Source organism: Xiphophorus couchianus, chromosome 17 (genome assembly GCF_001444195.1).
Source record: "Xiphophorus couchianus chromosome 17, X_couchianus-1.0, whole genome shotgun sequence".
Lineage (NCBI taxonomy): Eukaryota > Metazoa > Chordata > Actinopteri > Cyprinodontiformes > Poeciliidae > Xiphophorus > Xiphophorus couchianus.
In genome coordinates, this window is record NC_040244.1 from 13,873,804 (window position 1) to 13,900,306 (window position 26,503).

The 26,503-nt window shown below is 41.7% G+C and overlaps 3 protein-coding genes and 1 long non-coding RNA gene across 7 annotated transcripts; 2 read left to right on the forward strand and 2 right to left on the reverse strand.

Annotated features, from left to right (window-relative positions):
- csrp2 (cysteine and glycine-rich protein 2) lies at positions 1-7,147 on the reverse strand. Its single transcript, XM_028043806.1, has 6 exons — positions 6,968-7,147; positions 5,522-5,644; positions 3,513-3,681; positions 2,337-2,466; positions 826-919; positions 1-183 (listed from the first exon to the last, which is right to left on the reverse strand). Exons 2-6 carry the CDS (start codon positions 5,631-5,633, stop codon positions 107-109), a joined length of 582 nt encoding a protein of 193 aa, XP_027899607.1. The 5' UTR covers positions 5,634-5,644; positions 6,968-7,147; the 3' UTR covers positions 1-106.
- LOC114160891 (uncharacterized) lies at positions 5,651-13,112 on the forward strand. Of its 3 annotated transcripts, XR_003598885.1 has the most exons (5): positions 5,651-6,665; positions 8,484-8,749; positions 10,603-10,699; positions 12,689-12,828; positions 12,930-13,112. It is a non-coding gene; the product is annotated as an uncharacterized LOC114160891 (long non-coding RNA). The 3 variants fall into 3 exon arrangements; XR_003598883.1 differs by lacking the exon at positions 10,603-10,699; XR_003598884.1 differs by lacking the exon at positions 10,603-10,699 and having other exon boundaries at positions 12,933-13,075.
- Positions 7,394-15,728, reverse strand: e2f7 (E2F transcription factor 7). 2 transcript variants are annotated; one of them, XM_028043801.1, is made up of 13 exons: positions 15,464-15,728; positions 14,255-14,353; positions 13,791-14,099; positions 13,505-13,664; positions 13,181-13,420; positions 12,907-13,062; positions 12,677-12,820; positions 11,259-11,417; positions 11,066-11,150; positions 10,499-10,820; positions 9,845-10,001; positions 9,353-9,747; positions 7,394-8,715 (listed from the first exon to the last, which is right to left on the reverse strand). In XM_028043801.1, the coding sequence occupies exons 2-13, from the start codon at positions 14,342-14,344 to the stop codon at positions 8,560-8,562; spliced, it is 2,373 nt and encodes a 790-aa protein (XP_027899602.1). In that variant the 5' UTR covers positions 14,345-14,353; positions 15,464-15,728; the 3' UTR covers positions 7,394-8,559. The 2 variants fall into 2 exon arrangements, with proteins under 2 accessions (XP_027899602.1, XP_027899601.1); XM_028043800.1 differs by having other exon boundaries at positions 10,499-10,823.
- On the forward strand, positions 13,991-25,323 carry LOC114160889 (fish-egg lectin-like). Its single transcript, XM_028043805.1, has 8 exons — positions 13,991-14,120; positions 18,431-18,571; positions 18,680-18,781; positions 19,139-19,264; positions 23,989-24,225; positions 24,317-24,525; positions 24,612-24,733; positions 24,816-25,323. Exons 2-8 carry the CDS (start codon positions 18,502-18,504, stop codon positions 24,955-24,957), a joined length of 1,008 nt encoding a protein of 335 aa, XP_027899606.1. The 5' UTR covers positions 13,991-14,120; positions 18,431-18,501; the 3' UTR covers positions 24,958-25,323.
- The last annotated feature ends 1,180 nt before the right edge of the window (positions 25,324-26,503 follow it).

Consider the following 26,503-nt stretch of genomic DNA (forward strand, 5'->3'; position numbering starts at 1 on the left):
TTTGGTTTATGTGTTTATTTAGAACAGCACATTTTTTGAGCACAACAGGACATCAGGAAACTAAGCAGTCAGAAAATATTCAAGTTGGAGATGGAGGGGAGTGACATCACTGAGCGTGGACCAGAGCGCCGGCTCCTTGGCCGTAGCCGAACCCTTTGGGGCCGAAGTTCTTGGCGTAGCACGCTGCAGAAGACGGTGAGAAATGTTGACATGTTTCCTAACCAAACCCTGCTTTAAATCTCTCAACAGCAATGTGCCAGATGAGACTTTCCTGCTCTCTTAAAGAGACAGCAGATATCACTGCATCTTTTTGAGCCTGACGCTGCTGATCAGTGCCAGGCGTCACTTTGACACAGAGCAAACACCCATCTGCTGACGTGTGTGCGTGTCGCCTGCTTAACTAAACCATTGTGAGTCATTGTGGTGAGGGAGAGCAACAATAATGGATGTTTCTGCAACACTGTCTGGACGGGGACCAAGCTGATGTAATCCAGCCAAACCAACAAAACTAAGGCTGATGTGAGGAGAGGAACGTGATGAACACCAACAGGACCAGATTCTCAGAGGTCAGCAGCTGCAGTCTTATCTTACTGATGATAAATGTACAGTTTGCTGCTTCTGCCTACAGCATTTTGTGTTTTTAACGAGTAAAGTTATGTTGTGCATTAGGGTAAACCCACTCTACTGATACTACTGAAGAAAGTTGTCTTCAGGAGTCATCTGGTTATTACATAAGGATGAGATTATTACAGTAGATTATTCAAATAAGAAAAAGCAAAGCTACATCAGAGTGACTGACTGACATCACATTCATTTCCGTCTTACCTTTGCAGTAAATTTCTCCATCTTTCTCAGTCTGAGTGGTCGACTCCAGGCTTTTGCCACATTTTGCACAGCGGAAGCAGTTCTTGTGCCACGGCTACGTAGACAGAACCCCAAAGAAAGTGACAGTTTAGTTCAATTTCTGCTCACTTTTATTTACCTTTGCAAAGGAAAGTATGATTATGGTGTCCAGCACATGGTACAATTAGTTGAACTTGCCAGTTTAATTATAACACATTCAGATATAGCTGTTTGTTATTGCAAAAGTAATCAATATGGAGATAAACTTTAATATTACACTCGCTATTTTCTAATTTTCTTCTTGCTAGATTGCCTCAGTTTTCAGGTTATTTGCTTTTTTCTTTCTTTCAGATTCACAATAAAGTTCATTGAGGTTTGTGTAAAATGTCCACACACAAAAAAAATCAACTTTACAACTCCTTATAGATTTGTAAGACAGAAGTGATTTTAACAGATTCCAGATGTAGGTTGAAGCCTCTAAATTCCTCCCATTAAAAGCCGTAAAGGAAAGTTTCCCAGCAGCCTGGGGCTCCTCTCGGTGTCTTCATTACTCTGGAAAATACAGGTTAGGGTTTCAGCACCAACTGAAGGTTTTGCTCTCATCTGGAAAACCATTAACGACTCTGCTTCTGGTTACATCATGGCCCATAAATCGGCTCTTTAGTGAAGCCACAACCCATCAGCTAGAGGAAATACTTTGGTCTGCCTCTAAATAACAAAAAACACCCTCTTCTCTGCAAACAATTATTATTTGAGGATTTGTTTATATGGTTCATTAATTTCCTAATGTGTAATGTGACCTCATCTGTTGTAAATCAGCAGAGCCCTCACAGTGGCAGGTTCATCACTGCTCACCCTGTTGAAACCTTTTCATACTTTGTTGCAACAGAGTTTCTGTGGGCTTCAGCAACTCAAATGAAAGACTTTTTAAGGCCTACAAAAATGTACAAACGTCGTCCATCCAACAGGGGATGCATTTGCACTAACCTATGATGGATGCAAAAAAAGCTAGCCAGCAAGGATACATTAGCAGCTAGTTGCTGGTAGCCTCAACCATCTTGAGACACAGAACGTGATCAAAACACAAACTTTTTCTAGTAGAAAATCCTGGAATATACAGGATTAAATGATTCTTGGGTCCTGCCAAGACAAAACTGAAGATCTGTGATTAACATATTTCAGACTAAAATTCATTTAAAAATGTAAGACATTTCAAGACCTTCAGTTTCAGATGCATGGAGACCCTGTACATCACAGCTCCAAGCTTCTATGGGTTTATAGGGATTTTAGGTGACGGACCAACACAAAGCTGCTTCTAAGATTATTTCCATTTTTTTTTTTTTACAAATAAATACAGATAAGTAATGTCAAAAAGTTCAAGGACTCAATGCAATTGCAATGTAACTCGTAAGATTGGATTTTGAGTTTTGATTTTAAAAAACTAGATGGAAGTTTTCATGCAAAGCTGATGCTAGCGGTTGTTGTGGCCTCACCTTGCCTGCCCCCATGATCTTCTCTGCTGCATAGACCGAGTCTCCACACCGCGCACACTTATCCGACCCGCCGAACTTCTGGGCAAATTTGGACGGGTTGGGGTTGGTTGTAGGTTTGTGAGTCTGAGTCCTACAGGAGGAAAGAAATTGGCCCATATTGAAATAATAAATCCGTCAACAGGTTCTTTCCTCCTTCAAGTTATCAACGTTAAGAATCTGACAATGAGATATTGTTTGTTTCTACTTAAATTTGAGGTTCACCACCTCAAATTTAGGATTTTTTTTTTTAAGTAGTGATAATTTTACACTTAGCCATGATCAGTGCAAAAATGCTAGCTAGCTAGCTACCAAGGGCTTGTTAGCAGTAAATGCTTCAAGTCAAAGAACACAAAGGGGTCTGAATGCCTCTCGGCAAGAAAAGAAACAATACAAGATTAAATAGACTTGCCAAGACAAAATGTAAGTCCTGTGATTAATATATTAAAGGCTAACTTATTTTTTTCAATGAATTTAAGAAATATTAAGGCCTTGTTTTAGATACATGAAGACTTTTTAAGACTTTAAGTATGCACAGACACCCTGATTGTGACAAAAATGAGAAAGATAAAGGAATAAACATGTTTTTTTTTTAAAAGATGGAAGCATAAACCTGACTCCTCCCCACTCTAGGACCCCTGATCCAATGCTTATTGAGAGATGACTGAATGAGGGTCTTTGTTGTGAAGGACAGAGAGCAGAGTGAGAACAGGGTTCTTTGGGTTACATAATCAACTCTTTCATAACTAATCACCTGACGTATGGGTGTGTATGAGGCTGATGTTTGCTTTATCAAAAAGAAAAGATACATATGATTGCAATGCCATAATGACTGATTCCATGTGAAGCTTGGCTAGCTTTTGAGCAGAACAGATTCCAGCACATGTTGTCTCGGTCAGCAGCCACATCTAATAAGCATCATTCCACATAACGAGCCACAGAACCCGTCGACCTCGCTGCTCCACTTAGGTCCTGTGACCGCTCATATACAAAAACCTGGAAACGACGTGGAAAACTGCAAAGAGTCGGGTTGGAGTTGAAAATTGGACTGAATTAGAATGACAAAAGGAGGCCTAGTAACAAAAACGAACAACCTATAATTCTGTAATCATTCTGCACCGATGGGGCTGGCCGACTTACTCCTCCGGTTTGATCCCTAGCCTCTCGCCTCGGTCCATGTTGAGCGTTCCCGCTCCCTGACCGTAGCCGTAGCCTTTTGGTCCGTATTTCTTCCCGTAGCACGACTTGCAGTAGATCTCCTGGTCGTGGATGGACACCGTGGTGCTGTCTAGACCCTTCCTGCAGACCACTGGGGACACGCACAAAGACGCGGGGACATGAGCTGAAACATTTCTGATTAGATCATGAAAACGGTTCAAAAACTAAACAAATTGGTCATTTAGGTTTAATTTTTTCTTTCTTCAGAATACAATTCTGTTTCCCTTAATTTGTAGATAAATAACCTCAAAGTCAGACAAAGATTTTCACTGAATGGCAGGAGGACTCCTTTTCTGGTGAGCATCGTTTTTATGGTGAAAGCACGTCCAATCCCTCCATCTTGTTTGTCTTTGCTCTAATTGGAGAATCTCCGAGGTTTAGGCCCTGTGTTTACTGTTCCTCCTCACTACTGTACAGTTACATCATCAATTTTATGGTGAGAAGCTTTGGCTGTGAGCAAACGGACAATAAATACAGAGAGTCATATGAGGCCCCTTCTTTCTACAGTGTGCAAATAAAGACGTCTTTCATGGTGCAAGAGAAACAAAGGGAGGGACTAAAAAGACCTCTATACACGTGTTTAAAAAAGATTTAATAAAGCAAGCTCTCTAAACTAGGTGAAAAATAAACCTTTTCTGCAGCTTTGATCATTTTCTTCTTGTCTACAGATACGTGTAATCCTCCTACTCAGGGTTCCTTCGAGGCCAGTTCAAGACGGGGATGAAATCGTTCAGCCGTTCCACAAAAAGAAAACGCGAACTCAATAACCTGAGCAAAAAGGCTGATGAAGAGGTGAGACAGAGTTCGGCTTCCATGACCATTCATGGCTGTGAAACCAACACACATCTCCCCATATTCCCGATAAACAAATATATGCAGCAAATTTCCATAACCATCGGCTTAATAACATCCGATCAGATGGTGCCATGTGCCGAGACGGAAGAGTTTAGCCACAACTTTTTCACTTTACCATATTCTAACTTCCTCTAATGGTGACACTCCACTGATGAAGAGTTGGACTTTTTGGCAGTTTTCTGAGTCTCCATAAGCAGACTTAAGAGGCTAAATAATTAAAGTGCAGTCTTTCCTATGTTGAAACATAAAATTTGAAAGAGTAAGAGTGTGGATTTGTTATTTCCCATCGTTATATAAAAGTGACTGTACAGCAGTTACAGGGTCATAGATGAAATCTGAGACGTTTATGGCTATTTAAGATAAGGACGTTAACTGTGTGTGAATTCACCATGACAAACAAGAAAACATGACAAAAATAAATAAGTGAAACTTAATTTAGCCAAGTCATTCCTATCAATGGCATGTTGGGGCCACCGTAGATATAAAAGAAATGTAAAATAGCAAATTTCAGAAAAAAACATTCAGAAATGTTCTTGTTGGGTTTTTTTCATAAAATTTCTGGCATTAATCTCACATTCTCAGTTTGAAAAATCAAAAACTTGCTAGAAAAAACACTACCAGAAATCAGAAGAGTCAAACATTTTCAACATATTTTTAAACTCTAAAATCTCCCATGTTTTTTTTTTTCCTAAAGATTTCTGAGATTAACCTCAAAATGTGAGTTTTTTTCTAGGCAATTTTTGACTTTTCAAAGTCAGAAATTCTCTTCCTTTGCTATAAATCCAATGAGGTTTAGCTGAAGCTTCACTCTATCATTTTTTGCATTCAGCAAGACTTTGCTTCAAGGTTTCACTTGCTTGGCGTGGCGAGTTCACACACCGTTGACACATCCTTATCTTTTAAACTTCTCCGATTTCACCTATGACCTCGTAACTATTGCAATATCCTTTTGTTACCATGACGGTACGACTTATTTTACTGTTCTTTCTTTTTTTTTTCCTGTTTACATGAACGCTGAGCGGAGCTCTCGTAAAACCCTCCCTCTCCTATTGTGTGTTTTTTCCAGATGTACTTACTGCAAAGAAAACAGCATTTATGGAAGCTCTTCCCATCACACTGCACCTCCTCGGCGTGGTAAACCGTTCCGCGGCACGCCGAACACTTGTTGCCTCCTCCCCAGTTGGGCATTGTGCGTCTTTCTGCGGAAAGGTGGTGAGATCATGACCGTCCTGCTTTGACATGCCCCGCAACAAAAGGCCGTTCTGCATTCTGACACTGTACTCGCCCCCTCCATAAAAGCCTGTGGTTACTGCGCTAACGGTCCATAATTTGAGGCATCAACCCCAAATCATGGCCGCATCTGCTACACGGAGGAAAATAAAAACAAAGCTGTGCAAACAAGGTCAACCCAAACAAGAGGGCAGACTAATACCCAGAGGAATGTTCGCGAGGCGCCATGCCTGGGGCTGCAGCGGCCCTGGGATCAGCGCATGACGGCGTCTGAGTGAGAAGCTGCGCTCTTTCCAGGCTTTGTAGATTCACTCCTGTTCGACAGATGAAAATATGAACGTTATGTGAACTCTGACCTACTAAAAAGTAACCGGAGAGAGTAGAAAAGCAGTCGGTGATTACAGGGTGTCTACACATTTTTCTGACTTTTTTTTGGCAGTATTTTCTTTATTAGCATTTGTTTGCAATATTCCAATATGGGAGCTGCAAACATGGAGAGAAGAGCAATTTAAAAGGAAGATAGTGAATAAAGTCTGAAAATGTTGATTATTTTTATACTTTATACCACACAAATGAATGGAAGATAGCCAGATGAAAACATCTGTTATAGAACGAAAAAAATAAGCATTCTCCCATAATCTCTTTTGTTTAAAAAAAAAAAAACAGATGAATGGATAGTGCGGGTTACAGTCCGGAATTTTTTTTTTTTCCGTTTTCTTTTTAGATATTTATCCAGGTCTGCGCAAGGTGCACTTTCACTGAAACGGACCAATAGAAAGTAAGGTCTGGTTAGTTTGGATTTAGCTTTAAAGTGGGGAAAGTTGATCCCGTTTTCACTAATTATTCCCAAGAAGGGGACCTGCAACATCCTGGGGACAATTGGGGGATATAAAAGCTGATATTCAGAACCAACACTAACAGAACTCGAGCATTGTGGAACATTGTGGAACAACTCTTAAGGCAAAAATGAGAACAGACGTCATGGGAAAGGTAAACATTTTTTTGTTAAATAAGGGTAAAATGTCAATTTAAACACTGCAACTGAACATTAACAGATGTATTGTGCGCCTTATATTTAGGCTGAGCGTAAAACTCTACAACCAAACTGAGTTACATCCACTAAATAATAAAACATTGCGTCACTTAGCAAATGCAGCTGGAAAGCAGCCCCGGCACCTCCTAGCTAAATATTACCTTCAGTACTATAAACACAAGCAGAGCAACATTATCATTAAGAGTTCTAGTTGATAGAAAACTCAAATTAAACAGTACTCGCTCATTAAAAGGCAGACCTGGTTCCGGAGGGTAGAAAAGCTGAGCTGCTGCTCCGCGTTAACCCTGAATGCAGACGCTTCCACGGAGGCTCCAGACTAACAGCGACGCCGAAATGCCACATATTCCACATTTCTACTGTTTCTCCGGGAGGAGGAGCTTCACGGAGGGGTGAGCTCAGCTCACATTTACTGTCGGCTCTGACGTAGAGGGCGGAGCGCACCTGACAGAGCAGCTTCGTCACCACGGCCGGAGTGTGACGTAACGGCACGAGGCAGCACCGAGCCTCGGTTCGGCATAAAAAAACTGACTCAACACGACATTTTAACACAATGCAACACCGCCGTTTCTCAATAAGTTAATACGTTATTGTCTTGTGATAAAAAACAAAACTGCTTGTTGGCTGAATGGAATGTTGGAATGAAAACACACATGTAACACAAAACTAAAAAAAAAAAAACACCACATTTTATTAAAATGAAGCTTGTGAAATGCATCGAAGGAAAACCGGTGCACTCCCAGAACTATAGAGAGCAGCGCTACAGTGAGAGAGCAACACAGAAACCCACATTCTGCTCGGTGAACACCGGCTATTATTTAGGAATATTAACAACTGACATTAACCTGTAAAATAGAGACCCACACACCCACTGGTTAGAGTGGTGTGTCAAAGTCCTGAATAAGCACCAGGATTTCTGTTGGGTTGACTGAAAGCAAGACCAACCAGTGGTTAAAGACAACATTCTTATCTCAGCTGTCAACATCCAACACTGTAAGGCTGCTGGATATGTGAGGACAAAGATTAAAAACACAAAAGATCGATCCCCCTGTACGTCTTTTACAGTACTCTGATATAAATACATTTCATGCAGTACCAGTATTCAAGTACCTGAGAGCATCGTCACATTTCGTTCTTAGTATTAGCGCTGGGCTTTTGAGGCTTACCCTGAAAATAAAATAAGTAACATCCTCCTGAAGAGTAATATCAACTTGAAAGGCTGTAAACGTTTAAGGCTTTAGTGATTTGTACAGAAATGTCTAAAACGAGGTCGTTCCTACCGCTAACCGAGAGCAGATTTCCTATTACACCTTCTTCATGTAACACAATACAATGGGGGCCAGCTAAAGATCTCTTTAAAATGAGATGCATATTACGTATAAATGTTTAGTGCTAAAAGAAAGCTAAGTGTCCCATTACAGCTTCTGTAATTAACATATATTAGCTAAAGTATAAATACTAGTTGGGCTTTTATACATAAAATGGGAAGAATTAGGTAGCTTGATCATGTATGGGAGGGAATATTAAGGCTGAATTTAAAAAAACAAAACAAAAAACAGAGCAGTTACCAATCCCCACCACGAGAGGGCAGTAGATTGGCAATACTGCTTGGCTAATTTACGTAAAATGTCCTGGAATCGAACCTCGAGGCATTTTTGATCTGCTAATATCTTCAGAGTGATACATAGTAAAAAAAAAAAATTAAAAAAAACTTCAGTCGTTTTGCTAAAAACATTTCTTCTCCCTTTTGTTTCCAGGTAACGTGAGCACCAAAAGCTTTCCTTAATGTTTCCCCACTTTAAAGTGGCTGCCTAAACGCAAACTCTCATCCCTTCATGGCGCCGCGGAGTGGCCGACGTCCAGTCTCCTCTGGGCGGAGCCTCTTTTCCGCGCGGCTGGCACGGCACTCACTACACTTCCCAGAGTTCCTGGGGTCTGGAAGAACTCTTTGGAAGAGGAAGCTGTGGTTTCCTTGGGTGTATGTGGAGTCTGAAAAGAGAGCAGAAGAAAGATGTGACTGGAGGTATGAGTGTCATTTATTAAGTTAAAACTGTCAAAAAAAATACCAGCGATAATTTGGCCTGTTATTTAATTAATAAATGTCACGGTTTCAAACTAAATTAGCAAGCTAAATATTTATTTTCAAACCAAATGCATACTGAGCAAACTAAAAATTTAGCTTGGTGCTGAAAGTTTAGCTCCGTATCAAAAATATTTAATTAGTAAGGTAAAAACTTACCTCCAAGTATTTAGTTAGGAGCAAAATACCTATCTGGCTAATTAGATACTTAGAGCTGTGACATTTATTAAAATATGAATAACATGATGAAAATATGACTTTGAGAAGTTAACTCCAATTTTATTTTTCATCTGACAGGCTAAATAATCTAAATTATTTTTGACTGTGTAACCTTTCAAATAGAACCCATAATGATGGTGTGTACATAAAGCTATAGTTTAGTTCACTCAAGCCATTGGAAGAAAGTGTTCTGTTTGGACCAGACCCAAACAGAACTTTTTGACCAACAAACAAAATGTAACATGCAGCATCATAATTCGGTACGAGTGAATTTGAAGACGGAAGCAGGAGAAAGAGAAAGACGGAGGTTCTACAGCCGGTCCGTACCGAAGGTTCTGGTGTGCTGACGCCGACGTTCTGTCTGGGCCCTGCGGGAGAGCGCGGCGTCCCCGCTGCCGACACACGGTGCCTGCCCTGTTCCGGAGCGACCGGCGATGGAAGATGCTGCACGCTGATGTCTGATGCCTCCATTACGCTATGAGGCGCCGTCCCCACCATGAAGGTGGCGGGGGACATCATGGTGGGCAGACTGAAACGCAGACCGCTGGGATTATCGGACGTTTGCGTCTGCTGTACGCCACCGGCCACCAGGGGGTAGTGAGAGAGTGCGGCAGAAGGCACCAGGACGAACGGCAGAGCCATGGTGGGCACACTGCTGGGAGGGAGAGACATGTTGACTGCAGGCTGTCCAGCGGGGATAAGGAAGTTGAAGTTGTTTAATCCTGAATAAGAGACACGGAGAAGAAGGGAGCCTATAATTTCTTTATTCTTAAACGTTCATATTTTTAATGCCTGCTCTCTGAGTGTGGCATGTTTTACCTGCACTGTTGGGGACGTAGAGGTAGTGTGATGGCTGCGTGTTCTCCCCAATGCTGTTGCCAGCACGACTCTCTGTGGCCCTCTGCTGGCCAGAGGGGCACGATACAGCAGAAGTCTCTGAGAACATTGCTGCTTCTCTTTGAGACTGAGCTCCGATCTGCGCAGAAACAAAAACAGGGATTTAGGATGACACTTTCATAAAGGGTTTCTGCAGGATTCACCAATTCAAAATAAAGACTTTTAAAAACCTTTGTAAGACCATTAGGAATGAAATTTAAGACCCATATAATGTCAGGAATGTACAAAGAAATGGACCCTAACCAATGGTTCCTTGCTAGCTAGCAACGGTATATTAGCAGCAAGTTTACCAGTAACTTCAACCGCCTCGAGTCACAGAACACAATGAAGAAGCAGCTTCAACGTTTGCCTGACAGAAAAGTCCCACAAGTAAAAAAAAAAGACTACATAGAATATACGAGATTAAATAATCCTGCTACCACAAAATGTAAGACCTGTGATTAGCATATTGTTTATTTAAAATAAATTTAAGATATTTTAACTAATTTTAGATGCATGAATTGAAGACTTTTTAAGGATGTGCGGACCAGAGACCTCTACAGGATTTAACCAAAACGCCACAAACTGTCCCCTCACCTTTTCAGACGTCTCTGAACCAGATCTGCTCTTCTTTCTCAACACCGCCTCCTCCTCCTCCTCACCTTCACCCGACACTCTTCTCCTCTTCCCCTCGTCCTCAGACTCCATCTTGGCTGACCTCTGACCTTCAGGCGCCCATTCTTGCTGCTCCGGCGGCTTGTAGAGCATGACGACGGAGGGGTGTGAGAGGCTGGGCAGGTAGGCCAGGCAGTGCGGGGAGGGGACGAGGAGGTGCTCAGGGCAGGGCTGAGTGGAGGCCGGGGGCAGGGAGCTGCTGGCGGTGTGTGTGAGCTGGGCGTACAGCGGCATGCTGAGGCAACTGCTGGACAGAAACAATACTGTATGTTTAAAATTGCCTAGTCAAAGTCCAAATCAAAACCCGAATGGGAACTAGTTTAATTTTCCTTCTGCTTTACTCTTTCCTGTGGATCCTTCTCATAAAATCTCAACAAAAAGCATCGAACGCTGGTTGTAACGCAACAAAATGTGACAAAAATTGAAATAATACAAATTCTTTTACAAGGCGCACTCAAAACGTTTCAGAATGTTTTAGTATGAACTCACTCTGTGCTGCCTCCACACTGCAGCTGACACGCGGGACTGTTGGTTGTGGTCGTTCTTGAGTAATCCAAAGAGTGATTCTGGATACCTGCAGCGTGCAGAATATCAAGTTTAATTGTATGTTCTGAGCTAAAAAAAGAATAATAATTGGAAGAAAAAAAAACAGTCAAAGCCAGCATCCTCATGTGATTGGTACCTGCTAGGTGGTGGCGCGGGCTGCTGGGGGCAGAGCTGACCTGCCGCTGCACACCGGCCGCAGCAGGTGTGACGGTGAAGGAGGAATGGCGTGCCATCTTTCGTTTCCTGAAGTCCTCGCTCGCTGCGGCCTCGCTCTGTGCGTCATCCAAGGAGCTTTCTGTTAAAAAAACAAAAAACAAAACAATGGCACAGTACCGGAATTTAGGCAAAGCTTTGGACATGCATGTCTGATGCAGATGCACCAATCAGAATGTTATGGCCGGCTTCCGATTGTTTTTTTAAGCTTGGTTCTGATTTACCTTGAAGAGCTCGGATGTTTGAGCAAAAGCTGTGAAGCAGGTTTACTACTCTAAAATAAAGGCTAAGAAATTATAGGGTTCATATTTCATGATGGCTTTAGCATCTTAAATTAGTTATAATGGCATGGTTAGCATTACTGAAACTGTGTGAATTCTTTGGAGAATGTAAATCCTTAACTAAACTCTGCATTTTGTGTTTCTCCATAAAAAGATCTACTTTGCTGTACTATGTTTAGCATTCCTGTTAGAGGTCAACTGATAAATTGGCCCAGTTTCTTCAACTTTGGGAGATCAGCCGATACTTAAGAAACCGATCTAATCTAACCGATCTTACCTACCTCAGCAAAAGTCTTAAAATCAACCCGACAAACCCACCCACAAGGTCACATCTGCACATGGGCGGCTAACAACAGAAACTCCGCTGTAGTCACCAACTTAGCAACTTTAATATATTAGCTTTTTTTTTTTTTTTACCCCTCCAGGGGGTCTTTTGTGGGCTCTAGTGTCCCTTATATGACAGTATACTGACAGGAAACGGGGAAGGAGAGGGGGGAAGACATGCGGCAAATGTCATCGGGTCCGGGAGTCGAACCCGCGACGGCCGCGTCGAGGACTCGAGGCCTCCAAATACGGGTTGTGCTAACCGCTACGTCACCACGGATCACCCATATTAGCTATATTTATAGCTACATTTGGCAACTTTTCAGCAAAAATAAATTGTTATTGGCCAAATCTTTTTAAAGGTCGGTGATCAGCCAGAAAACTGCAGTCGGTGCGCCCCTACTTCCTGTTGTCTCTTAGTTTTGCTCTCCTTCACAACCTGCATGAACAGCAGACATGCTTGAAAATGTCACAGGAAATAGTTTGGTTTGCTACATGCCTTAATAACTAAAAGTAGCTAATTTTGAGTCCTCTTCACTTAATTGCAATGTCCGCATTTAAAAGTGTTGTTCTTAGTGCGACCAGGTTTGATTAGCTTTTTCATTTCATAGCCACTCAAGCTTAAAATAAGCTGATTCCATTCAGCAGATCTTTCCTTCCACTTTTCCATCAGTAAAATCCAGATGATCAGATATTTTCTTTGAGCTTTGTCTCTGAGCTTCTCTTTAACTCTTACCCATTTTTCCAGAGCTGCTGAATTTCACGGGCCCCAGCCACCTGAAGGCCGGCTTCCTGGCTCTTTCCTCTCTGACATAAACCTTCCTGATGAGCTCCAGGCTGGTCAGGACATTGGCGATGTCATACAGACGCCGCACCTTGGCTAAACGGGTAAAGAAAATGAAACATTTTTGGGCTGTATTCCGATTTTGGACCAAAACAGTGCGACGCGTTGTGGTTCTTTCTTACTTTTGTACTTGCTGTGGCTCGAGGAGTCCTGGCTCTCCTCGATGAGGACCTTGGCCGCCGCGTCCAGGGTAACGGTTTGAGTTTTGGACACCAGGAAGAGCATGACAAACTTCTGGCTCATGATGCGCAGAGATTTGTCCTTTCTGTTGCCCCCGGCTGCAGAACGAAGCAGATTTAAGTTCACACTCAGGCTATTTGAGAAGAGGAAATATAAATTTATCAACAAATGCCTAAAACATTGGTATTTCTCTGATTGTCTTTTTTTGTTTTTTACCATTTCCTGAGTCTCCATCCCCTCCATCTTCCTCTCGGCTCAGTCCGGACCTCCTGGCCTCGGCGGGCAGGTCCATCTGCCGGTGGTAGCCCTGCTCCCGGGCCCTCCGCTGCAGCACCTCCAGCGTGCTCCACAGCCGCTGTCGGCCATACCAGGTGTAGCTGTTCTTGGCCATCCGGCCCACGATGGTCAGCGACTCCAGCACGTTGACGATGTCGTAGATCCGTCGGCGCTCCACTCCTGACAGCCGTAGTGGAATTTATGAAAACAGCCCCGGGTTGTAAAAAGGTAAAGCTGCTCTTCCGATCGCTTTCTTGCACTTACCCAGATTGGTTGCGACCTCATCCAGCGAGATCCATACGGGGCTGTGAGCTGGTGGGTCATCGGGGTAAAGAGCCAGGAACTTCTGGCAAAGCAGACCCAGGCTCTTCTCCTTCCTGCTCGGCTTCTTCTCTGCATCCTCCTCCTCAAAAGCCCCTTCAAACTAAAAAAACAAACAAAAATATATATAGACGTATATATAATAAGACTCCATAATTGTTTTCCATCCCTTAATACGTCATGTTTATCAAGTTTGGGCTCGGTACCAATCTTTCCAGGGTCCAAATACCTGAGTTGGGTCTTCTACCTCTGCATCCTCCACCGCTGGTTCTGAGTCTACCACCTGGTCCTCGTCGTTCTCTATAGGTCTGAACAGAACCTTCTTCATCTCCCTGTCTCTGATGTCCGGGCTGGCGGCGCTGATGAGCACCTTCAGGTTGGCTGTGGGCGACCACGGCTCGGCCAAGCCCGCACACTTGATGGGAGTGATGTGGGCCAGGTCGGAGGTCGACGCCTTCCGGCTCACCAGGAAAACGGGAACGCCGGACTCTGACGGTTTCAGCGGGGTGGACCTCCTCCTCTCTAAGCACACGTTTTCCTGCAACACAGAGAGAGTTTGGTGAGAATCGGGAACGTTTGTGCTCGTTGTGCGTTTGCGTAAACTCAAAGTTGGATTGAAAACGTTTTGCCGGATTTTACTGGATGCAGTTGACTAGGCGTAGATTCAACAGTAAAAAGCACATCCAAGCCCACCTTTTCACCTTGTCTCCCATCTTCTTTAGGAACAGAAAAACTTTTCCCCACACTTGTGAGGTCTTTCAGTGCCAGGCATTCCACCTCCATTTGGAAAACCTGCCAAAAAAAAGTAACAGTGCTCAGACTTGAATTCACAAAACAAAATTTTGTTGCAGTTTCTTACCTATGCAACAGCCTTTTTTTTGGTTTGTTTGTTTCAAATTCAAAAATACTTTATGAATCGCAGAGAGAAATTGCACTTTTTCATAGCAATTCAGACGGATGTGGGCAAGAAAAACGAATAAATGCTGCGATAAATACTAGTCATATTGTGCATCGCTGGTTTACACCTACAACTTTAACATTTCAAACGCGTAGCATGTTGGATACTGAACTTGGGAGTTCAGCGACTTCTGGGTTTCCCTGTTGGATTTCTGATCTCACAGGGAGTCCAGAGAGCCTTGTTGTGCAATTACAACAGGAAGCTAATTCCACCGTCTTCCTCGATTTGCAACTAGAATCCTCTCCACTCGGATGGGATTTAATGCACAGATCTCAACTCTGACGTCTGAGAATAAATCTCCAAGTTGATCAAAACTCCAGCGTGTTGACTTGATCGTCCCTCCTGTGATGTCATCGACCCAACTGAACGTAAACCAGGAATGGCACTTCTGTATGCTTTTGAAAACCTTTTGTTTGACCAAATCCTCCAAATGTGATCCATACGTCGTTACCCATCGGTTTTATCGTCACTGTACGTTGGTTAGTAATAAAGAAACCCACCGCGGAAGAGTAGCTTTAATGTCAGGCGAGACGTTCAGAAGAATTTGGCGCAAACATCTGGTAACTAGCGGGCTAACAGCAAGCTAATTCGCTCCCTTATTACCATGTTTTAAGCTTAACCTGCTGACATATAACCCGTGCCATGTGATGGAAACTTAATGTGTTATTACACTGCAACAAATCAAAGTTCAATCCGATCTGAAACGTAACTTATACCGCTAACGATATCAACCAGAAAAGGGCCAGTTCGGCTAAATTAATCCCAATTACTTGCACTACATGAGCTACCTATGAACTAAAAATACTTTATTTGTGACTTACACATAGTAAAAGAAATCAAAAATAACTTTAATGATCAACTTAGCTGAAGGTATTAGGTCAGTGGAGCAGCATACCACGACACAGATAACAGGAAACAACTGGAAGAAATGCACAATTATTCACCTTTTTGTGACCGTTGAAATGAATGATGTGTTCCGATGTGGGTCACAGTCTTGTCACTGCGTTAGCTGCTTTAGCCAAACATAGCCGCTTCTTTCCCTCTTTAAAATTAGCGGGCAACTCCTAGCCGCGTATGTGTGTCCTGCGTGTCATCCGGAGAGCGGACACTGTGTACTGCTGCCCCGCTTGAACAGCAACACCCGCTCAAGCTTGTTTTCTGGCGCTCTGAAGCAGCTGGATTGCTCCAGCCAATCGGGAACCGCGTTGGTTGGTGTCGTCACCGAGCTCCAGCCAATCAACAGCACTGCGCTCTGCGCTTCCTAGGGAGTGAGAGGCTGAACGACCACGCCTTTGATTTTGGTGGCGGGGCAGCCGGCGCGCTCATTTCAAGATAGGTTTTGAAAAAAAAAAAGAAAAGAGGTCTCACTCTCTACGTGTTTTCGCACCCTGCTTCCTAACTTAGGATGTCGTCGAAGATCCCATTTATACAAAAAACCGCATCTGTCGACCAGACCTATGGCCATGTGACAGATGCGTTTTTTTGTGTGGAAACGGGATATTCAGCCATATCGAACACACACCCAATCTCCAGAAAAAGCCCGCAAAGTTGCTTCACAGAGTATTTATGATCTTGTTCATGATGAGCTATGAAACGCATTCAAAATATTGGGAACAAAAAAGTATTATAACGTATATCAGTAAATTACTGTTAAAAACCCGTCAGTAATGCTTAATTTTTTTCGTTGAGTTTGCAACAAAAACACTACCAATACTCCAAATCACGTCGTTCTACTAAATACTTTCTTCATGGTTATTACCTTTTTTAATTAGGGGACATTTGTCCGACAAAAATAACCATTTCGTACACATACATACAATTTGGACGCCAGGGCTTTGAAAAGAGTAACTCATCGTCCTTACCAACAATCTTTGCTCTTCTGCAGATAGTTTTGGGTTGCACCGCTGCTTCTTTCCAATTCCCACAGAGACGCATGGCCTACAAAAGCCTCTGATTTTAACTAATCAACGTGGCGTTTGTCTCTGCAGTGGGATGTAATCAACGGATGAAACTGAATGACAGATGGAAGTGAGAGCTGCCACGTGGGGATTTACACGGATGGCGCTGCCAATACCTAAACCATAGCGCGAAAAGTTGCAGCGGGAGGGAAACTAGAGGTCCCGCTCTGCATGCAAATAAACGTGGGAGAGAACGCGAACCCCTGTAGTTTGCATAATATCCACTTGATACGCCAAATTCGAGCACTTGGACTCTGACTATGGACGGGAAAAAGCTTCTAATGTATTGTTTTCTAAAATATCTTATACAACTTCACTTCAAGAAAACCAAATTTATACTGCACTTCAGTATAAATTCTCTGTTCCCTCTATTTTCACACAACATAACCAAACGACCTGTCCCTGCTAGAGATAGATGGATGGACAGATGAATGAATGCTGAGTGATTAGAGTGTCAATTCAAATGCATTTCCTTCAAGTTGACTTGAAAAAGAAATGTATTGTTCATGTGTTTCTTGGTTTAAAGCGTCACATAAAGGCAGCCAGAGTTTCTGCCCAGTGCATGGCTTTTTGTTCTGTCTCTTGACTGATGCTCATTAGTGATGAGCATCAGGTGAAGCTGATGGGAGCATGTTCAGACATGTTTGGAAATGTTGGTGTAGGTGGAAAAGCTAAATCCCAGATTACTTTAACTAGGCTAACAACACCTAGTAAAAGTGTGTGATACTCTTTAAAATGTTGCCAATTTGATCTTCACCCTAATCTTCAACTATCCTGCACAGATTCTCTATTACGTTCAAGTTGGGGCTCTGGGTGACACTTAAAATATAAAATATAAACATTGCCTCACTTGCTGATTTCTTCTATTTTCAATGTCTTTTTTTCCTCTTACATGGCATATATCACCAAAAAATATGTGATATCACAAAAATATATAGCTTGTGCATGATGATTTTATTAAGGGAATAAAATCAAACTGTTGTGTCATAAACCTCATTAATTCATGAAACGAATAATTAATGAAATTCAAGTTTCATGACATTTTATTTCTCTTTGTTAAAAAAAAAAAATCTGAAGTGAGGCAAAAGGATAATAATAAACATTTCTTTGGTCTTTTACTAATAGAAAAAAAAGCTTTGTCTTATATCAAAGTAACATGTATTTGACCCTTGTATGAATATTTAGCATATTTAGAAAACACTCTTTCTTTTATTTTTAAATTCATAAACATGATTTCTTCTGATGAACATCCAGTGTTGGACGTAAATGCATATTTTTTAACCTCTTCCATAGATTCAAGATGTTTGTCAGAAAGGATCTTAAAACCCGCGGCAACAAGTTAGACTCTTTGAAGTGACGAAAAAATAATAATAGTCATGAATAAACAGTGCTGGATCAGTAGAGCTGTGCCTGGTGCCCCAGCCAACCTAGAGCATTTTTTCCCTTGTTGATGAAACCATCACACTGTAAAGGAATAATCAAGTGCAACAACGACATCCTGCTAAAGGAACAAACTTTCTCCCTCCTTCAATCTCCTGATGTACTTCCAAAACCGGTCGACACGACAGCACGATAAAGATGCTTGCTTTAAAAGTACAAAGTAAATGAAACGCAGTGAGTTGTTGATTCTTTTAAAACTAAACCTCTTATACAGAAGATTAAAAAGTGAGAATATCTGGGACCTACTTTTCCGACGGCGTGTAGGGAGCAAACTTAGCAAGAGGGAAACGGCAAAGAAAAGTCTCAAGTTACAGGTATCTTTAGTTCAAGAGCTGAAAGATATAAAACAATTTTACTCAAAACCGAGGAAACTCAGAGCAAAACCAAATCTACACTTATGAAATCAATAAGTTTCAGGAAGCTTATGTTGAAACTGTGGTCACAAGTTTCTTTATTCTGCCATTATCTCTAATCATGGTATTTCCCATCAGGTGACATAGCTCTTTTCTGCAGTTTTCACTTAGCGTAACGACTGCAGCAGATTTTATAGTCGGTGCGAGACGACCAGCGCTGAGCATCAAGCAATGGAAGGAACTTATGGGAATTTGGATCCTAATGAACCCGTTTACAAAACTCCTACATGTAAGAACAGAGGTAAGAATGAAATAACAGAGAAATGCATTATGTATTTTATCATTATTATTATTATTATTATTATTATTTTTAAAGTTAATATTAATAATATTAATTTTGCTTGCTAAGGTTCAAGCAGCTCCAAGAAGAGACTTTACCTAGAAGTTATTATATTTCTGGGAATCCTGAACGTTGTACTGCTGGCTGGACTCATTGCCCTCGGCGTATACTGTGAGTCTTCTTCTACTCATCATAAATACTCTATGCTCCAGTAATACTAATGTCATCAGCCCCTTCTGAAATCAAATGAACTAAATACCAGGGTTTTAAAGGACAAAGCTTAGTGAAAATAAGTACGACGTGTGTTTGATTGGTTTTCAGCGTTGGCCTTTCCGCAGAACGCAGCGGCAGCACTTCTTCATTCGCCGCCGTTTGAGTTGACATGCTATTCCTGTTTTTAAAAGCGCATACACAACAGTTTACAGGCGCAGGCATGAATACGACCACAGCTATTAAGCTGTTTTCTAAGTTTCAAGTGAAAGTAAGATGATTCCTCTTTTCACAAACATGTTTGTTGGTATATTTCAGCTCGTTACCTGGCAGCACATCTTTCCGACATCAAGCACAGCCTGACCGAGGACACCAATGACAAGCTGTCTGCCACTCTCAAAGCTAACCTCACCGAAATGGTTAAAAAACTACAATCGTCTGGAGGTTAGTCAAAATAGCAAAAAATCGTATTGAAATCAGTAAGATTAATATTTTAGATCGTTGGACAGCTTAGGTTTTTGTTTTGCGTGGGTCCCCAGTGCAACAGAATGCAAAAACTATAAACACTGTTGCCACTCATATCAGTGGCAACTCACTTTTGATGGAGTGTGGAGCTGCCACGGTCAAACAATGTGACTTCTATTTCAGATGTCGCGATACTAACTTGACTGCAGCTGTATTGCTTGGCAATGAGCATTTTAATAATAATCACAATGATAATATTTGAAATATTTCATTGTGACGACCGCAAAACAGGCAGGAAGAGTGAAGGGAAAGAACAGAGAGGCCCGATTTCAAGGCATTACATTTCCAAGTCAGATTTGTGTTAAATCATGTTTGATATATTCAGAATGTTTCTACCAACTGAAAGTTACAGTAACTTGATTGTGCAATAAAATGGCACTATGTGCCTAAAAAAAATACATAACAGCGCTCCTCTAATTAGACAGGAATATGTAACCTTTCATCTGGGCACATTTATTCAGTGGTGAAAAAAAATTCAAGGTTGAGAAATTAGTTTTAACAAAGTCAGCATGACTTTCCATTGGACTGGGGTAAAAACATGACATGACTTGTCTGTTACTTCTAACCACTCACCACCAAGAGGACCTGTAGTTATCTTGCCATCACACACAGTAAGCAGGACTAGAGGACTGGTGTAGGAGTCGTCAGTGTCAACTGTTAGAAAACTGTAACAAAGTGATTAGTGAAAGCTGGAAATGTGTATTTTTTATTCTTTAAATCACTTTAGAGTAGATCTGACCTTCCCTTTACGGTGTTATGTAAAAATCAGATTTATCTGTGGACCTAGCACCACTTTGTTAAGTCTGTATCAATCAATCAATCAATCAATCAATCAATCAATCAATCAATCAATCAATCAATCACTCAAATTTTATTTGCATAGCACATTTCAGCAGCAAGGCATTTCAAAGTGCTTTACATCATATCAAAGACAGAAACACAATGCAAGATAGAATCAACAATCAAAACATGACATTAAGTCAAGGTTCCATCAATAAATTTGTAATTGATTACGTTTCAAATACAATCCTAAACAGGTGGGTTTTTAGTCGAGTTTGCATCGACAGAAGGTTTACCTGTTACACTCCTACTGTGTTATATGGAACAAAATACCTGTTGCTATTTTTGTTCCCACTCACGCTCACAATCACACAGGTTAAAACGATGTAGACAGCATTTTAATGGGCTTCCGGCACGGGGCTCCATACACCTCTTTCACGGAATTTCGCTCTGGGACTCCTCCGTCCCTCACGGATCTTTGTGTCTAGAATTTACAGGGTTTGTGTTACGCGCAGTGACCCTCAGTCACTCGCCGTTTTTCTTCTGGCACCAGGCTCCGTACACCTCTCACGGAATTTTGCTCTGGGACTCTGCCGTCCCTCACGGATTTTTGTGCAATTTCAACATAGAATCAGAAATCAAAACATGACATTAAGTCAAGTTCCATCATTAAATTTGTAATTGATTACATTTCAAATACAATCCTAAACAGGTGGGTTTTTAGTCGAGATTTAAAAGAAGTCAGTGTTTCAGCTGTTTTATAGTTTTTTTTAAGTTTGTTCCAAATTTGTGGTGCATAGATGCTGAAAGCTGCTTCTCCTCGTTTGGTTCTGGTTCTGGGGATGCAGAGCAGACCAGAACCAGAAGACCTGAGAGGTCTGGAAGGTTGATACAACAACAGCAGATCTATAATGTATTGTGGTTCTAAACCGTTCAGTGATTTATAAACTAACAACAGTATTTTAAAGTCTATTCTTTGAGCTACAGGGAGCCAGTGGAGGGACTTTAAAACTGGTGTTATGTGCTCTATCTTCCTGGTTTTAGTGAGAACGTGAGCAGCAGCATTCTGGATCAGCTGCAGCTGTTTGATTGATTTGTTAGACAGACCTGTGAAGACGCTGTTGCAATAATCAATACGACTGAAGATGAACGCGTGGATGAGTTTCTCTAGATCTGGCTGAGACATAAATGCTCTAATCCCGGAAATGTTCTTCAGGTGATAGAAGGCCGACTTTGTGGCTCTGGAGGTTCAGGTCAGAGTCCATCACTACTCCCAGGTTTCAGGCCTGATCGCTGGGTTTTAGTTGTAATAACTGAAGCTGTGCATTGACTCTAGATCTATAACTCTAGATTGCTACTCTTTAGGTCCAAAAATAATAACTTCAGTTTTGTTTCTGTTCAGCTGGAGAACGCTTTAGCACATCCACATATTTATCTGTTCTAAGCATCTGTTCAGTGATTTTAATGGATTCAGAGTCACCTGGTGACATCTTAATGTAGAGCTGTGTGTCATCTGCATAGTTATGGTAGCTAATATTATTTCCTTTTATAACCTGAGCTAGTGGGAGCATATAAATATTGAATAAAAGGGGCCCTAGGATTGAACCTTGGGGTACCCCACATGTGACCTTTGACCTCTTTGATTAAAAGTTTCCAATTGAAACAAAGAAATCCCTGTTCTTTATGTAGGATTCAAACCAGTTAAGCACTGGACCGGAGAGTCCGACCCAACTCTCCAGTCGATTCAGTAATATGTCATGGTCAACAGTGTCAAAAGCTGCACTGAGGTCCAACAGAACCAGCACTGTGGTTCTGCCACAGTCCGTATTTATATGGATGTCATTGAACACTTTTACAAGGGCGGTCTCTGTGCTGTGGTAACCATGGAAACCAGACTGGAAGTAGTCAAAGCGGTTGGTTATTGTTAGGAAGCTATTTAATTGTTTAAACAGCTTTTTCAATAACTTTGCTGATGAATGGGAGGTCAGAGGTCGGCCTGTAATTCTGCATTAGTGATTTGTCCAGATTGTTCTTTTTTATCAGTGGTTTGATTACTGCTGTTTTCAGAGCCTGGGGGAAAACGCCTGATGAGAGCGATGAGTTTACTATTTGGATCAGATCAGCAGCAATAACAGGCAGGACTTTCTTAAAGAAATGTTCTAGAGTTATAGATCTAGGACATCCAGACAGCAGGAACTGGAGTTTAGTTGACTTATAATTTCCTGTAAGGTTTTATAATTAAGTAGTTGAAATTGGGTCATTTTTCCTGTATTTGTTTTGTTTGGGCACATCATTGGTACTGACTTTATAGTAGATGTACAGATTAATCCTCTGATTTTTAAAATTTTCTCTGAAAAGAACCTAGAAAACTGGTTGCAGGCGGCAATACATTGGAATTCAGGCGGTAACATCACAGGAGGGTTTGTGATTCTGTCAACTGTTGCAAATAAAGCTCGAGCATTGTTAATGTTTTTCTTTATGACATCTGCAAAGAAAGCCTCTCTTGCATGTTTTAGTGTTAAATGATAGTTACGTAGTTTTTCTTTATAGATGTCACAATGAATGTGGAGTTGAGTTTTACGCCATTTTCGTTCTGCCCTACGGCAGAGTTGTCTTGCAGATCTAACTGTTTGTGTATTTCTCCATGGAGATTTCTTCCTACCAGACACAACCTTCATTTTAATTGGGGCAATGGAATCAATAATATCTGAACCTTTAGACTGAAAATCATTTACCAACTTATCTACATCATTACAGATTAAGGGTGAGGAAGAAGAATAGATTTGATTAAAAGTTTCTGCTGTGTTCTCAGTGAGAGAACGTTTTGTGATGGTTGCTGTTTGTCCAAGTGGGTTAAAAGATAAATAACTTTCAAAGATAACAGGAAGTGATCCGACAGGGTGACATCAGTTACAGAGAGATTGGAAATATTCACACCCTTACTGATAACCAGGTCCGGTGTGTGTCCTTGAGTGTGTGTTGCTTGTTTGACATGTTGTGTTAAACCAAAAGTCTCTAAAATATTAGAGCTTTTTTGCCCCTCTGTCTTGGGGGTTGTCAACATGAATGTTGAAATCACCGACAATTATTAAACAATCATAATCAATACATATGAGAGATAGAAGTTCATTCAAGTCAGTAAAGAAATTTTCCATATATGTTGGAGTTTTGTATAAAGTTAGTGTTAGTTACTGTAGATTATTATTAGATTGTTATTAGCTAGAATTATCTAGTTATAAAATCAGAATAAACTGACCGTAGAGCTTATGTGTGCTCGGTTCTAAAAAAAAAAAAAAGATATACAAAAACCCATATCAGTGAAAGTGATAACTATTTAGTTTTTAAGAAAAACCCTATGCATTGGTCGACCACTTGCCTGTTTTGTCCAATAAACCTGAGGTTGGTTTAGAACAGGGGTCTCAAACTCCAGTCCTCAAGGGCCGCAGTCCAGCAGTTTTTAGATGTGCCACAGGTACAAAACACTGGAATGAAATGTCTTAATTACCTCCTCCTTGTGTTGATCAGTTTTTCAGAGCCTTAATGACCTAATTATTCTATTCAGGTGTGATGCAGCAGAGGCACATCTAAAAGTTGCAGGACTGCGGCCCTTGAGGACTGGAGTTTGACACCCCTGGTTTAGAACTTCCTGGCTGTGTCCAGCCTCAGGGGCCATGGAGTGAAGCCAAAGGCCTGCCTTGGGCCTCTCAAACATCCTGCCTTGTTCAAATAGTGAGAGAGGCTTTTTGCTTTGCTATCAGGAGGTCATGGCTGTGTGAAGGATTGACAGAAAATGACATTAAGGGCAAATTAATGCCCAAAATGTGTTTTATGCCTTTATTTTATGAGTTGGTTCTTCTCTACAGGTTGGACCTGCAGCGCTGCTCCGCAGCAGTTTCCTGCAGCCCAGATCGATGCTGGCCAGGGGATGGTTGTGATGACAGACAAAAACTCCAGCGCCTTTTTCTTGAGTGGATCACGTTGGTCCAAACTGGGCTCTGTGCCTCTTAAGCATGTCTCAGTGGGACCTCCAGGGATCTGGGGAGTCGACCGGCAGAATGAAGTCTATAAATTTGTAGCCACTGATTTCGTTCCTACTCGTGGTGAGTATTATGTTTCAGAGCCAGATTTTACAGGTTGGGCCTTGTTCCCATTTTCATTTTTTTTTGGTGATGCTGTTCTTTGTGTCTTCAGGTCTGGAGTTAAAGCAGGTAGATGCAGGAGGACAAGGTCAGATAGTAGGAGTTACCATCAGCGACAGCATCCACTGCCTGAATGCCAACAGCGCCTCATCCATAAAGGAGCTCATGAACTGGGACACCATGAGTGGTTTGTTGATTTATTACAGCTGTGCTCCAACTGGATGCTGGGGTGTGAACTCAGAAGAACGGATCTACTTCATGGTAAACTTGTGTCTTCAAGCTCTTGCTGTAGCTCCTGCTATAATATTCACCGATGGGCTTGTTGCCATCTTTGTTTACTTTGACAGCAAATGTCAAACTCCTGCAACGAGCCTGTATGGAACCGCATAGATGGAGCGGCAATCAATGTCGAAGTTGGGAGTGACAGAAATGTCTTTGTTGTAAATCGAGATGGCCAGCTCTTCGAAAGGTAAAGCCCACCTATACATTTGTGTTCCAAATGTGGAAAGTAAAGAGATAATTTACTTTAAAAAGCACCTTCTCCTTTCCAGAACTGGCATCTCTGGCCAAGTGCCACAGGGCACAGGTTGGAAGAAAATTGAAATGTCTGTGAAGATCAAACACGCCAGCTATGACCTTGGGTATCTGTGGCTTGTGACTGAGACAGGTTTCATTGTAGAATGCACCAAGTAACCAGGTGGAAGTCCTCATTTGAACCTTTACTCTTTTCATGACTTCTTTGCTTCAATCCTATGTGTGCTTTATCATCAGCCTTAGAACAGCCTGGGCCTCCTGTTTAACCATGGTAGGAGGTTTGTAATGCGGCATTTTAACGCCTCAATATGTAAATAATGTAATAAATTCTGGCTTCAATATGTAATGAAACATTTTTACAACCACATTATGTAAAATGCAAAATGTAGTAAAATCTTTGAACACATATTGTAATAGTTTTTGTTGCATTGTGCATGATTCCAAAATGTGGAGGTTGCTTTGTTTTTTTTTAATGATAATGTAAAAATGTGGTACGTTATGCAATAAAGTTCCATTAACCTTGTATTCATCCTGATCAACATTCTTCTAATAATAGTCGAATTGCATTGCCTTTGTATTTGAACTTTTGAAGCTTTGAAACATTTGCAGCGTCATAAAACAGCATGGGTGTTTGATTCTTGGGACTAATCTTTGTGTTACTTTCCCAACCTGGAAGATATACAAAATATGCTCTTTAAGATCATACACAGCCCCTACTTTTTTTAATTTTTTTTTTTTTAACCAAAAGTCAAATACTAAGGCCACCTCTTATGAGCTTCACAAAATCCTTGTACAAAAATCCACAACATCACACCTATAGTTCAATAAAGCCTCTCTTCCATTTGCTGGGAAAGGTCCAGAAATAATGACAATCTGCTGTTACGAGATCTACCGACCAAAGCCTATAAAAGACAGCCAGAATGGACTGTTAGCTACAGCAGACTCCACAGACTCCTTTGGCTCTGTACTTTTCTTCTCACTTTGTAAAGTTTTAATATACACTGCTCAAAAAAATAAAGGGAACACTTAAACAACACAATATAACTCCAAGTAAATCAAACTTCTGTGAAATCAAACTGTCCACTTAGGAAGCAACACTGATTGACAATCAATTTCACCTGCTGTTGTGCAAATGGAATAGACAACAGGTGGAAATTATTGGCAATTAGCAAGACACTCAATAAAGGAGTGTCTGCAGTGGTTCTGCAGTTGGGACCACAGACCACTTCTCAGTACCTATGCTGTCTGGCTGATGTTTTGGTCAGTTTTGAATGTTGGTGGTGCTTTCACACTCGTGGTAGCATGAGACGGACTCCACAACCCACACAAGTGGCTCAGGTAGTGCAGCTCATCCAGGATGGCACATCAATGCGAGCTGTGGCAAGAAGGTTTGCTGTGTCTGTCAGCGTAGTGTCCAGAGGCTGGAGGCGCTACCAGGAGACAGGCCAGTACACCAGGAGACGTGGAGGAGGCCGTAGGAGGGTACCAACCCAGCAGCAGGACCGCTACCTCCGCCTTTGTGCAAGAAGGAACAGGAGGAGCACTGCCAGAGCCCTGCAAAATGACCTCCAGCAGGCCACAAATGTGCATGTGTCTGCACAAATGGTTAGAAACCGACTCCATGAGGACGGTATGAGGGCCCGACGTCCACAGATGGGGGTTGTGCTCACAGCCCAACACCGTGCAGGACGCTTGGCATTTGCCA

Bases quoted from the DNA above. Each gene is read 5' to 3' on its own strand.
- csrp2 (XM_028043806.1), bottom strand. From the start codon at position 5,633: ATGCCCAACTGGGGAGGAGGCAACAAGTGTTCGGCGTGCCGCGGAACG. The intron at 3,682-5,521 runs GTAAGTACATCT...GCGTGTCCCCAG, and splicing joins TAAATGCTGTTTTCTTTGCA to TGGTCTGCAGGAAGGGTCTA. The intron at 184-825 runs GTAAGACGGAAA...CGTCTTCTGCAG, and splicing joins TGGAGAAATTTACTGCAAAG to CGTGCTACGCCAAGAACTTC.
- e2f7 (XM_028043800.1), bottom strand. From the start codon at position 14,344: ATGGAGGTGGAATGCCTGGCACTGAAAGACCTCACAAGTGTGGGGAAA. The intron at 13,063-13,180 runs GTAAAAAACAAA...TTCGTTCTGCAG, and splicing joins GGATGGAGACTCAGGAAATG to CCGGGGGCAACAGAAAGGAC. The intron at 8,716-9,352 runs GTACGGACCGGC...CTCTCTTTTCAG, and splicing joins TCAGCACACCAGAACCTTCG to ACTCCACATACACCCAAGGA.
- LOC114160889 (XM_028043805.1), top strand. From the start codon at position 18,502: ATGGAAGGAACTTATGGGAATTTGGATCCTAATGAACCCGTTTACAAA. The intron at 18,782-19,138 runs GTGAGTCTTCTT...GGTATATTTCAG, and splicing joins CATTGCCCTCGGCGTATACT to CTCGTTACCTGGCAGCACAT. The intron at 24,226-24,316 runs GTGAGTATTATG...TTGTGTCTTCAG, and splicing joins TGATTTCGTTCCTACTCGTG to GTCTGGAGTTAAAGCAGGTA.